This window comes from Sciurus vulgaris, assembly GCF_902686455.1.
Source record: "Sciurus vulgaris genome assembly, chromosome: 4".
In the NCBI taxonomy this organism is placed as follows: domain Eukaryota; kingdom Metazoa; phylum Chordata; class Mammalia; order Rodentia; family Sciuridae; genus Sciurus; species Sciurus vulgaris.
The window spans coordinates 99,868,142-99,882,738 of NC_136464.1; the positions used below are offsets into that span (position 1 = coordinate 99,868,142).

Here is a 14,597-nt window from a genome sequence, read left to right on the forward strand (position 1 = left end):
CAGTAGTTGAAGATTGTTCAGAAAGCATGTAATACATGAAGATTAGTACTTTCCTGGTGAAAAGTATGCACTGTAATTTAAATAGTTTTCACTAGTAAGAATTTAAAACTTTATTATCAAAGGCAAACTGTCAGTGAAAGGAAAATTATTTGTCCAGTTAAATTAGACTTGAAAGATGCTTTCAAATCCATTTAAATTCAGGAAGTATTCCTTTTGTATAGTTAACAATGATTTTTGTTCATCTTGCTATTCTGGAAATGGTGCAAAAAAGAAATGGAGATCACTCTGGAAAGCTCTCTTAAGATAAAAAGTTTTCCTTTTTTTTTTTTTTTTCTTTTCTTTTTCTTAAGGAGGCAGGGAAAGCACACTTTGTTCTTTTTTGTTGTTGTAGATGGACACAATACCTTTATTTTATTTATTTTTATCCAGAGCTGAGGATCAAACTCAGTGACTCACACATGCTAGGCAAGTGATCTATCTACCACTGAGCTACAAACCCAGCCCTTTTCCCTTTTTTGAGCTGGGTGTCTCTAATTGCTGAGGCTGGTATGAACTCCTGAGATCAAGCAATCATCTCCTTCCCTGCTTCACTCAACCTCCTGAGTAGCTGGAACTGACAGGTGCCCATCACCATGCCTAACTCTTCCAATATAAGAATCAATAACCTATATTATAAAAACAGGGTATTCTGCTTTTTTTCCAGTTTTGAGTTACCCAAAAGTGATTACTCAAATTATCCCTGCATGATAATTTGAGTAATCATCAAAAGGTTTTCCCTAGAATTCTATTCCCATAAAAATACTTTCAATGTAATGAGTAAAATCTGATTAAGATCTTCTAAGTCTCACAGTGTTCATGTATTAAAGCCTTTAAAGAAACTTGTTTTAGTTCTCAAACTTACTTGACAACAGACTAAGCAATAAAGAACTAGTGATGCATGAAACACACTTTGGGATAACTTGTTAGGATTTTTTGAGGGGTTAGGAATAATGAGCATATTCAGAAATTGAAATAATTTATGCCTTGATTTCAGTGGGTCTCTTGCAAAATTCAGGTGTTGATATTCAGAGGTGGTACATTTAAGAGGTGAGTAGGACAAGAAGATTCCTTCTTCATAAAAGAGCGGAGGCTTCCTTACAAAGAGGCCTGATGGAGGAAGTTAGTTCTTTCTTGCTACTCCACCCTCAGCCATGTGGAGACACAGCAAGAAAGTCTTTATCAGATGCCCATCTTGGACTTCCCAGCAACCAGGAGTTAATAAATAAATTTCTGTTCTTTATAAATAACCCAGTCTCAACTATCTAGTTAAAATAGCAAAAATGTACCAAGGCAGTGAACTTAATAGATCAATTTTCTTATTAAAAAGGCAGTAATACTCACTCCATTACAATGCCACCATGGTGGTTGTGGCATAGGGCTATATGATCACACTGTATTGAAAATATAACTTTAAAAATCATTACTATCAGGTATTAGACTTGTGTTGGGATACATTTATCTGATAAAGTAAAATGTGTTCTTAGAAATATTTAAATACAATGGAACTTGTATTAAACATCTATTATATTTAACCCATCATTTTAAAATTTTTCTTTGGAAAGATTTATGATCTCATTTATGACATAGATGAAGGACATGTGAAAGTTAATGTAACCTCTAAGAAACTGAAGAATTGAAGCTACGCCTGTCTACACTGTACTTTACCAGTTCAAATGCCTTACTAGTTAGTTCTCAGGAAGGACCATCTAGGGTGGTGCAGTTATGATCAGGCATACCAAGGAGAAGCTCCACTACTAATCCAGCTTGAACATTAAAAAAAAAAAATTTTTTTAAGGCTATCCTGGCAACGTAGGCAGAAATGAGCAGTACCAAAACCTAAGTACAACACTGCTAACTACTATGGGAATAAAAATATTTAGCATATCCATACTAGGCACTACATTTTTTTTTCCCCTTCAACTCTGGGAAACACCAATGACTTATCTCAGTTCACTCTCATGATAGATGTTAAAAATAACTGACACAAAGAGCTCAGTAGCCTAAGGATTTATGTGCTAGAACTGAGATTGCTTCCACTGCTGCTGTGTGAAATTTCTCACTAAAAACTCCTCTTATTAATTTCACCAAATATGCCCTTTGCTTCTACTTAGTTTTAAAAATAAGTTTCACTCAACTGTCATTTGAATGACAAAAGAATGCACAAAACCCAATCTGGGATTCTATGTTTTAAAACTGTTCCATTATCTAACCAACATGTCAAAGGCAATAGTCATATACCACTCAATATAAAAGAACTGTGTTTTGGGGGAGTGCCATTGAAGATGTCTTTTAAAAAACAGGAAGATTTTTGTTTTGTGTATTAGCCTGTGACTATGGTTCTGCCCTTCAGTAATGAGGGGAAACAAAAATTCAAAACACAGATTCTATTTACTCTTCTTAAACAACTTTTATCAGTCCTTCAATTAGAATCAAGTCCCAATATAAAAACATTGTAAATCAAATATTTAAAAACAGTAAAATTAAAAATTAGTAATTTTTAAAATGGATTTTCTTTTTTAAAAAACCATTAACTTTTCACTACATATGTTCACAAGATTTAAAACTGGGCAAAGGGTAAAAGTAGGTGTATGTAGCACACAGGAGAATGGCAATTCTCCAGTTTCCCTGAAGGACCAAAATGACTCAAACTACCAAAAATATTTAACTACAAATTATATCCCAAATTGAATGATTTAACTAATAACTCTGAAATTGCTTCTAAGACTGTGGGCTGAAATAAATATTACAGAATATAAACAAAATTTTTATTTTCTTTCTGATTACTGGGTATCCTATGAGGGTTGGGGATTCTCTCAGAAGGTAATGCAAATCTTGATTTTGATCTGTACAGATATATCTTTAAGATTATTTTAGGAATGTACAATGTTCATGTCAATCACCCTATGACATCAAACTAGCACCATTTCAATATTTTTCATAAAATAGTCTAGTTAAGTACCCGTGAACAAATCACACATGGTCATAACAAAAATGTAATAAAAATATTTAGTGAAATGACATTTTAACTCCCATTTATGGATTTTTAAAATACAAATAAAATTTATCAAATTGATATTCAGCTTGTAACAGGCTCAATACATAGCCTTGATTTATTTTCTAAAATCATACTGCAGCATTTTTTTGGAAAACTAAATGCAACTTTATACCTTCATTGTTATGATAATAGAGGTAAATATTTGAACAGTACACTCGTCCCTGGGTCTCTTAAAAAAATGAAAAGTCAGCGTAAGTTTAAAATTTTAATATTTATAAATTTAAAAAATTGTACACGTGCTGAATGGTAGCAGTGCTAACATTTTGTGACCATTAAACCACAAACTCACTGCATAGAGCTTCTTTCTTTGTACACAGAATCAAATCACAATACCAATATTTGCAATTTGTCATAATTTTGTAGTAAAAGATATCACACCAGAAGCCTGGGCTCAGAGCACACTTGAGGTCAGATCCCCAGGAGGTACATAGTGCAGATGTGGTGTTTAACAAGCTAGGGAAACTTGCTGTTAGTATATACCTGACAGTTCCTAATAGCTCAGAGGCCTAAGAATACAGTCTGAAAAAGAGAAAACCAGACCTATCCACTGCTGAAGACCAGGAACAGGTGAAGAGCAAACCACAGTGGGTGAGGAAGGTGGATAGATGGTTCATGGAGTGAGCCTCACAGATGACAGACTGTGTGTAAGCCACACCTCTCAGTTCATGGTAAGAAATCACCACCATGGCTAGCTTAGAATACAGTCTTACAAAGACTTCCACACAGAGAGCTACAGGCTAGAAACAGAATTCTTCATTCATCTTCTTTAAAAATAAAACAGAATGGATGCCCACTATTAAGCTTATATCTTTACCTGAACCAAATTATTCTTTGGCTACATATGTCATGGGTTCCCATTATATGCCTGATGGCATACTTAACATTTCTTACATCTAAATTAAAAAGCTTAAAGTTCAACTTGAACCATGGCACTTCAAATCAATTTGGGCTCAGCAAGATGCCTACCTCAGACATATTTTCATTTCAGAAAATCAATTTTTAAAGAATTCTTAAATGCAGTGTTTGCAGAACATAGTTACCAACTCAGAGAATACCCACTTACATTTAAAAATAATTTAAATGATTATTATATCCTCAAATCATCTGTTTTATGAAAAATTCACAGAAAATCATGTTAAAACTTCATATCTGAATCAGTTCCTTATTCTCTGGTTGGAAAAACAACAACAACAAACAAAAACCCCTAAGAAATACTGAGGTTCCTTCTGACTTAAAAGGTTAATATTTTATTTAGGAATTACCCGTCAGAGACAGCTAACTTAGTAAGGGCCAACAACAACCACCTCTAACAACAGAGATGGCAAACAGAATACAAGTAAAATTGTAACAGAAAAATAATATTTTCAGGGTTACACCAACACTGTCTACCAGGAGACTCAAACTTAGAATCCTTGAAACTGACAGCTAGTTTCCCTTCAATACTTGAGGGGTTCATAGAAATTTTAACAGAAACAGAAACATGGTAATGTTAGGACTTTAGAGACTTGACATTTTTGGTAAAGGAGAAAGTTCAGTCTTGACAGTAAGGATGGTATTAGTAAAGCTGACTGGTGGAGGGATAATATAGATGCTTGTTTTTGAAATGAAAATTGTGAAGGAAAAAAATAGTAGTAATCATCTCTTCTGAACAGAGCAATGTAATATAAGTAGATAGTTTACAATAAAAACAAGACAATTCTTAAAATTAATTTGAAAAAAAATTGCAAAGTTTGTTTACACAAAATGTTACACTTTATACCAAATTAAAACTCAATGCAGTGATGTTAACATGCCACCGTCTTCCAACAAAGTAAGAGACTGCCAGGCAGAAAAGACCCAAGTAATTATGTTGGAAAGAACACTGTCAAATACTGTCAAGTAGTTTGGCTCCCAGCAGCGACCCATCCAGCCAGCACAAGGACCATCAAATCGGACCACCCCTTTTTCAGAACTACAAGAACAGAGTTACAGGTGCCAGTACATTAATATAAAATGTGAGCATACTAAGTCCTTAGTAATTGTGCTTTAGGACTCCTTAGTGATTGTGCCTTGGGAAACAAAAATGAAACGTAAATCAAACAAAGGGTACGAGGAAAACTAAAGTTTAAAGGATACTATGTGAACAACAGAAATTTAATAAAACACAAAAATCTAAAAATCAAATACTTAACAGCGTCCCTTTAACATATATATAAAAGGGCACAAATAATGTTTTTGTTTAAAAAAAAAAAAAACTTTAACAAATTAACAGTCAGTTTTAATTGGAAAAAACCAATTTACTAAATTCAGCCAGTGCTCAATAACCACTGGACCAAGAGCATTAAGCAAAATAAAACCAAATCTGAAGAGCTAATAAACATAGCTTAAGACAAAACTGGGCAAAATAAAAAGATCCAGACTAAACAAGTATTTAATTAGGCAAACATATACACAAACACCCTGAAGAGTCTAGCTGGTGCAATTAGTGGCATTATTACCTAAAATATGGTGGTGTCACTCACCCACCCCATTTGCCACCAATCAACATTCTGGTGATCTATTAAACATTATTTGGTCCAATCTGAAGTAAATGTTGTTTTAATTAAAAGTGGTCTAATAAAATTGGAGCATTATAATAGAATCTGGGGAAATTGAGCAAATATTTTTATCTGGATAGAAGTTATTAAATACAGGTGCCTTTTTACTTGCCAAGGCATTCCTTTCCTACCCATCTTTACTTTTAATAAAAACCTGATTATAGTTTTGTCCTGACCAGTCAGTTGTGGGTCTCAGTGCCCTTATGTGTTTTAGGGACCATATTCATCACACATACACACTATTCACAAGTGCTGAGGAAGCCTGAGGGAGCGAGGAAACACAAAACATCAAAAAATAATGCAAAACAAAGTGATCACTGTTGCACATCACTTCAAGAAAAAAAATCTAAAAACAAACACATCATTCAAAGTATTTTTTGAAATACAAAAATGTATCTTTCACCCAGAATGATACTAGTCTTCTTCCTCACAATCTTGTAAGATGTTTTTGCTCCACCTTTATTGTTACTCAGTTATAATCAAATTAAGATAAATGATCCTCAAAGTTATGGCTGTGGGCCTTGTGTTCACTCATATCTAATATCACATGCACGGGTTGGATGTAATTTAGATGCTTCCAGTTTTGTCTGCTCTGTCAATAGCACAGTTACAAAAGTTTTGCAGAGCATCACATGTGAAGATGTATATGCTATGTGCAATTCAAAGAAAATAGCTGTGCTTGCAGGGTGGGTTAGCAGACAGTTATTAAGGACTTGTGGAAGGAGAAAGCCTACCCCACTGCAGCAGAGATTCAAATGCATCTGTGCCAGAATCCTCTACTAGTCACTGTGTTGTGAGACTCTGGTACTGCAAAGTGTAAAGTTTCATTTGCCTACAGTTTATAAATTAGCTTTCATTTCCATAATTTAAGCTGGTATACAGAATTAAGGGAGCATGACAGAAGTATAAAAATCCTGATCAGAAAGATTAAACTAGAGGATCTAAAGTGGATTTTTTAATCTCTGAAATTGAATTTGTGTGGCTTCTGTGACATGAGAATAACACCCACTTCATAATTATTGCCCCTAATGCCCCAATGTGCAATAGTCTGTGTGAATCACTAATTCACACCCTTTAAAAATAGTTATTGCTTAAGCAAGCTATTCAGAGTAGATATGGGCTGTGTGGCTGGATAGAAACACACTTGGAAAGTTAAATACACAGGGATAAGCCTTTTGTTTTACTCATAAACCCACATAAATACACGATCAAAAGGGGCAACAGGTTCATAGCAGCTAACATCCTAAACCAACTCTGGAGCATCAAGACTTGATTTCTTACTAAAACAAATCTGCTCCCCCCACTCCCCTTAAAATTAAGGCAATGAAATGGCTACAGTTCCTTGAAGTTCTTTTTACGGAACAAAAATATACACATATTTTCCTCAAGTTCAGGCATCAGAGTATGATTAGAGACCTGTATTAATTACACAAAACCTATAACATGGGTTGATGAGAGAGAAAGAAGAGAGAGAAACAAAGTAGAAGTGTGGGAGAGTGAACAAAAACATCAACTAAAAAGAAGCCAACGAACATTTGGTGATTTTCTTTTCTTTTTTCCTGCTGAATCACAAACCTAATCATCAAAGAGAGGAAATGTTGGAAAGCACAAAACCTTTTAAAGAATTTTCAGTGTCTCTTGCGTTGATTCAAAACTTTTGGGGTGACAGAGGTGAGGAGCTTATTAAAATGCAGACTTCCAAGGTCCAACCACCAAAGATTCTGACTAAAGGTTTATGGTGGGGCCCAAGACTTCCTTTTCACCAGATCCTCAGGAGGTGCAGGTGATCTATGGACAACATTTTGAGAAACATTGCCTAGAACACATCCACCCAATATTTAATTACAAAAGCTCTAAACTTTGGCTAGCCACCAATGTTTTGATAAAAGGGGAAAAGGCACTGAATATGAATTTCTTGGTGCCCATATCTGTTTGCACATATATGGAATTGCATTTTGAAAATTTTAAGTCACCATTCAAAATCTAGAAGACACATGTATATGACAGCTTGTGGCTAACACCTAACAGCAGAAGCTGATTCAAAGTTGACCTCTCCTGTTTCACTGCATTCCATATTGAAGTTTCAGGCTCTCCAAAATCCAAAATGGCCAAAAGAACTGAGGAACAGGACAAGACTCAAGTCAACTTTCAGCAATTCAGTGCACTTTGCAGAAAGGATCTATATTAAGCATGGAGTTTTGTTGTTTATTTTACACAAAGGAGACCACCAACATTTGCCATAAATTCTTCTAAACTCTTTAGGAAGGACATCTTCTGTTTCCGATCCAGCGTAGGAGGAGTGCTGCTTGCAGTGAGCTTGTTGAAGGCATCTGCTAATCTCTGGTAAATAACTGGGTCTTGTTGACTTGATAGTAATGTCTCAACCAGTTCAGAATATTCAGCCTGTGTAAGAGACAAGGTGCCCATAAGAATGTATATCTTCCTAAAAGTATCACAGACATCACTATGTCAGTTACTGGAAATAGGGTTCTAAGAAGCAGAAGCTGACAACTCTATGCAATCTAGTTCCAGATCCATGTAATTTACCAACTTTTTGGTATTGCCCCTTTGTGTTTTCCAAGCACACTATCCATATTTACTTTGTACTGTGTACATAAACTAAATCTGTAATATGGCCTTGAATAGTTCCCCAAAGTTTTGTAGAGACAACTTGTCAATCCAGTTCTGAGGACAGCAGACGCACACAGGGCTGCAACAGATGTTTGGGAGCACGAGCATGGTGGAGAAGTGTTTCAGAGAACTCTGAAAGCTCCACATCAGCACTGTACCCAGCAGCTCTTCAAGAAAAGGCAGGAAAGGGGATTTCACAAGTACAGGAATATGGGTTGGTATCTTCTCTTTTTAATATTCTGTCATAAAGCTTTATACAGGGGATGGGAATGGGTGGGGGTTTAAGGGAAACACCCCAGGATGGAGATAAACTCTACTAAGGAAGCTGGTCTACCAGTATTTTTCATTAGCTTCTTGGGATATCATGATACACCAAAACAGTGAAACCAAATGTTAACTGCATTTGAAAGAGGAATAGAGTGCAGCATACCAGTCCTCCCCCGAAAACATGGAGCCAGTATGGCTGTCCTAAGATATCCTCTAAGATATAGGCCTGCTCAGAGGGGACTAATCTCAAGTCATTTTCCTACTGGTAAGAAATGGCAGTACCTTTGGAGCTAGGCCAGCAAGGGATTCCACTAGCTATTCTCAACTCCCTGTTCTTTTCAAAGCAATATAAATATGTTAAAAACAAAAACCAAAAAGGACAAGAAAAAAGGCAAGCAGAAAGGAATGGTTTATACATGTGGGAACAAAAGGCCTATCTTCCTAGTAAGTATCAAAGGAGTTGAATTTCAGAGAAAGGCCACACAACTGAGTGCATATTACTGGAAGAAAGTGGCTGCTAGAGCAAAGTGCAAGAAATAAGGTCCTAGAGCACCTTCATCTTGGGGTACAGGTGGCACAGGTAATCTAAAGAAAGATGATTTAAGTATATGAACCTCCCCTAAATTCTAGCATTTCTAGAAAACATAATAAAATGTGAAGTTTCTCTAGCTAATCATGCGGCCATGCTAGGAGGTGTATTGGTATATGGGAAGGAAGGAAACTAATTAAGTGCATGATCCAACACGTTTCTTATATACTAAGGGACATCTACTCTTCTTATGTACTGAGAGAGAAAGGTAAGCAAGTCTAACTTCTTCTGTTACATTAACCCCAGTTCAATGATGCTTCAGACCCTAAGGGCTCAACAAATAAAACAATATGCTGTTTTATGTAATATAAACAAAACAATATGCTGTTCTTTATACTTTATGAAGGCACACTTCTCCTGGTTCCCAATTTTATTCATTTTGCCTCCTTTATAAAATTTGAGTTCCTAAAGGAACTCATTATTCATTCATGTTTGTGCTCCTGGCTCCTTGTACAGCTGCTTAAGGACAAGTTTTATAGTGGTAATTGCTACACGGGATGGCTCAAAACAGTAGAGAAGGAAAAATAAATGCATATGAGCTCACAAACAGCTTTTATCAGATAAACACAAAAACTTAATAAGGAAGATAAGAAATACTGCCTCATTGAAATATATATGGAAGTCTGAGTCACTGATTGAGGTATTGATGACCTATTATCTTTCTAACAAGAAGAGTTCCCTGAAGAGAGGCATGCCCAGTACCTGATGCAAACACACCAACGTGTAGAAAGCTTCACCAGCTGCTGTGGTCATTTCTGTGTTGTGCTTTTGCAAAACCAGCATGTCAAAAACCAGCTGAAATTACATAATAAGAACTCTAAATAAAAATACAGTGTGGTCTTATAACATTCTGGCCTCTCCCAAGTCCCAATAAAGAAAGAAAGGAATGGCAGTTATATTCTACTTATTATAATAATCTGAAAAATAGTTTTTTTAAAAAGAAAAAACATGAGGTTGTAAATACTTGCCGTGATACCTGAATAATCAAATTCCCCATTGTATTTATAACTTCAATTTTCAAGAACACAAGATGAAAGTGGAAAACAATATATCCCTGAAGAACCGATCTCAGGGGGAAAAAAAAAACCCTCAGTGAACAAAAGTATTATTTCCTCTTCTCAGAAAGAATGATGTACATGGACTGTACTTATCAAAGTAGATGACTTTTCATGAAACATCTTACCTTAAGAAAGTGCCGAGTTGCTAGAAAAAGTGGTGAATCTGTTTCTTGTGCTTTTGCACACTGTTCAGCTAATGGTGTCAGGGCCTCCAGGCAGAGCTGGCAAACCTCTGAACTCATTCTGATCATGAAGGTCAAAGAAGAAATTAGATTGGAATAACTGACTAACAAAAGATTAAAAAAAAAAAAAAAAAAGCAGTATCAAATGCATGACTATTTCTAGAAATGAATACAGATGTATGTGCAGATTAGTGTTCAACATATTTTAATTGAGTTATAAAGGAAAGACAATTTCCAATGTTTTTTAGATGACCTATAAGAGTTTTTAATCTGGAGATGGTGCTGTTTAGTTTATTTCTGATTATGATATATACAAACTGATGAGAAGTCATATTATTCTCTATCATCAGGGGGTTAAGACCAGAAATCCAGCAATAATGTATGACATTGCGAATTGTGGTCTTAATGAAGGAGGAACTCTGGGATGAGGGGCCAAGTGCCTTAGGGATCTATATAAGAGGACAGGATAAGGTAAATTAACAAAAGAAATAGAATTAAAGCAGTTACAGAGATGACAACTTTGTTGAACAATAAAACTAAACCACAGGAGAAAAATAGAAAAATTACAAATTTAAACAACTTTTAGTAATGTCTTCCTCCCAGGTGAGAACAATGTTCATTTAAAGGATACGATGTCATTCCCAGTTCTAGGGAGTACATCAGGCTTTTAAAAAGATCCTCAGGAAGCTGTGGTATTTTTTCAGGAAAAATCTCACAGATAAATGTGATTAATTTGTAGTATTGATTACAAAGCGTTGGAAACTGAAAAAGAAATTAGATATTTAGATGCTCAATAGTATCTAATTTTTATTTTCATTAATGCAATAAAGGGACAAAATTTTACTATACAATGATTTCTTTAAAACATGTACAAAATATAGAAAACAGGAAAACCTAAATAAATGTAAAAGTAAGTCTTAATAAAGGCAATATTTTACTAATTTCTATACAAAAAAGTAATAGATAGTACAATTATATTCTACATCAATAGAAGCTATAGTCAATTTCTGATAGTCTATGTCTACCTTGAACAAGTAAACATGGTAATGAAATCGGAAATTATTAAATGATCTGAAAATAAATTCTTTTTGTAAATGTGTTTATTTCTACTCAAAAGTATTGGAAATATAGAAGGTAATACAAACTGCTAAAACTACACATCAAGCAGAATGATATTCAGTCTTTAAACTTCCAAAAACTTTTCTTCTTGAACAGTCCTGGAGGACTGAGGTAAAAACAGATAATCTAATTTAACAACACTTGAGAAAATATACATCTAAATGTATAATAATTTATTTGATTAAGCAAATCCATATACAGAGTTGCCTCAATTTCTTCCATCTTACTGATTGTCACATGAACATTTGGCTCATGGGTTGTCAGGATCATTTCCAAAAGTCCAAGATATTTCTCAAGGAAGGAAGCATATGCTGAGAGCCTGCAGTGCTGGGAGTCTAACAGCATCCTTATTCTTCTGGTTCCTTGCCTTCCAAACATATTTCAATTTCTATTCTCCTCCTTCCCACTATCACTCTCTCATCCCTTTTATCTCATGCACATACATGCCCTTCTCCATCCTTCTTCATCCATATCCTTGTCCTTGCCTTTGCCCTTATCCTCCCATGACAACTCAATAAGAGACTGCCCCTTTCCTATAGTACTGGAGGAAGAAAAGGTCAGCCTCACTCACTCAGTGCCCAGAACTGACTGGTGAAACCAATCCAATGGAGTCAGAATGTGCAAATATTTTAAATTACATTAGTCTTGGTTTCTTTCCATTTCATTTTTACATGGAATAGCCTGGAAAAATACCCTCCTTTTCTCATTCAATGCAAGAATAATGTTCAAAAATAACAATGACAAAGGATGAGGGAATCAAAACTGCAAACAGAAAGGTTTCTTTTCCAGGACATTTTTTTCTGTAGCACTCCCCGACAAAATGAGTCACTAATGGACCAATGCACATACAACTCTAGAGCGTGTGTTACTGAGAAACAAGCACAAGTCACTGTAAAAGAAACGCAAACATTTTCTTTTCATGTACCCTTAACAGATATAACTCCTTAATTAAGTCACAGGTATATTAATGTCTAAAGTATTTTTGAATTTTAGCAATGTATAGTATTAAAGTTCACATTCGTTTGTTTAATTACCTTCAAAAGATCTTGTGACATCAAGGGCAGAATTAGGTTTACTCCATATAAAACAACATCAGCTGCTGATACAGATCTGTTTGCTGCTTGACCTGGCTCATGTCCTCTAAACACTTCATCTATTAAAATAGAAATAATGCATTCTTATGGATATAAGATCATTAGATCTCTAAAGTTCATATTCTGTCCTTATGAAAATAAAAATAAATTCAAGTCCTTTATTCTAAATACATTCATGGTTGATAATATAAATTGTTGGTCGGGCTGGGGTTGTGGCTTAGCCAACAGAGTGCTCGCCTAGCACATGTGAGGCACTGGCTTCAATCCTCGGCACCACAAAAAAATACATAAAATATATGTCTAACTACAACTAAAAAAAAATATATTAAAAAAAAAAATCTCTGGTAAGTCTAGTCCATTCCATCCATATGCACCTTATTTGTTAGGGGATCTGAGTACTTAATACAGCGATATTGGGGAGGTGAGGGCAGGAGATAGTCTAGAAATAAAAGTAAACATAATACTTACTCTAACATAAGATCTACTGGTTATTTGCACAGTAATATCTGTTTGATGCCTTGGGTATAAGAAATCTTTCTAAGCTTAGAAGGATTGAGGGAAAATATGGAAATGAAAACATTAAAAAAAAAGAAAGTAGTTTAGAAGAGTAATAAGGAATATGACAAATAATTCTTACCCTTACAACAAATACCTACATTTATTTATAAGAATAAAATAAATAGAGCTGGGGTTGTGACTCAGTGGTAGAGCCCTTGCCTTGCATGCCTGGGGCACTGGCATGCCCCACATAAAAAATAAAATAAAGGTATTGTGTCCACCCACAACTATAAAAATAAATAAATAAATAAATAGCTAGCTAAGTGAGCAATATTCATGAACAAACACTGACTCTAAGGAAAAATAGTTCATTCCAACTATCAAGCAGGGCAAATTTTACAATGATACTATTTCTGATTCATTTGAACTAAAAACGATTTTGAAATGACAGGATTTTATTGCTGGTTAGGATATAATGTGATGGTTATACTAAAAAATGTGTGAGTGTGTGTATCTGAGGACTTTATCTAGTAAGGATATAAACAAATTCATACAGAGACTTGTCCATAGAAATGCTCAATACATTACTACTTATAAGAGCAAAACTAAAAATATTCCAGATGCCCAATATTAAGAATACAGGTAGGACTCTAAAATGTGGAATATCACACTGCCATTAAAATGTCATGACAATTTTAATGAGAAGGCACTGGAGATATAGCTCAGTGGTAGAGTGTTTGCCTAGCGTGTGTAAGGCCCTGGGTTCAGTCCCCAGTATCAGGAAAGTTTTCTTTTAATGATGAGGAAAAGCTTAACACTAATCAAAAAAGTAAAGCCAGGTACAAAGACACACACCTGTAATCCCAGATACTCAGGAGGCTGAGGCAAGAGGAACACTAGTTCAAGTTCAGCTGAGGCAACTAATTGAGACCTTTTCTCAAAATAAAAAGGTCTAGGGATGTAGTTCAATGGCAGAGTGCCCCTGAATTCAATCCCCAGTACTGAAGTAGGGAGGGAGGCAGAACATAAAATCATATTTAGAGCACGATTGCCAATGAAATTCTACAAAAAGAACAAAAGAAGAAATTCCCAAAATGCAACATACCATTTACTGTGGATGGTACCAAAAAGTATGGGTGATTTTTCTTCCTCAGTATTTTGAAGATAAAATGGTAAGATTCTTCTACTTGAAAACAACGTTTTTCAGCCTAATTCTGAACTTTTCTCTAAGAATCTCAATTCTGCTTGAAAAATTTCATTTTCCAAAGCAGGGGTCAGCAAATGTTTTCTGAACATCAGAGTGGTCAATTTGTATTCCATCCAAGGAGACTTGATCTGCCCACCAGTTTCAGGTCTGCAAAGTTTCTGGGCTGCAAAGGCTGACCTGCATAAGCTGTACAGGACTCTCAAGTGCTCTGTTAAAGAATCAGGAATGCAATTCAAGCACCCTATTAATGAATAATGTCAGATACCCATTTTCAGTTTTCTT

General features: G+C 35.2%; 1 protein-coding gene across 1 annotated transcript in view; it reads right to left on the bottom strand.

Annotated features, from left to right (window-relative positions):
• Window positions 1-2,790: 2,790 nt before the first annotated feature.
• The window catches only part of XPO4 (exportin 4), a 110,661-nt gene continuing 98,854 nt past the window's right edge, over window positions 2,791-14,597 (bottom strand). The window contains 5 exon segments of the mRNA XM_079138832.1: window positions 2,791-8,073; window positions 9,860-9,952; window positions 10,341-10,458; window positions 11,029-11,159; window positions 12,551-12,669. Of these exon segments, the coding sequence (XP_078994958.1) occupies window positions 7,876-8,073; window positions 9,860-9,952; window positions 10,341-10,458; window positions 11,029-11,159; window positions 12,551-12,669 (659 nt within the window). The 3' untranslated portion in view covers window positions 2,791-7,875.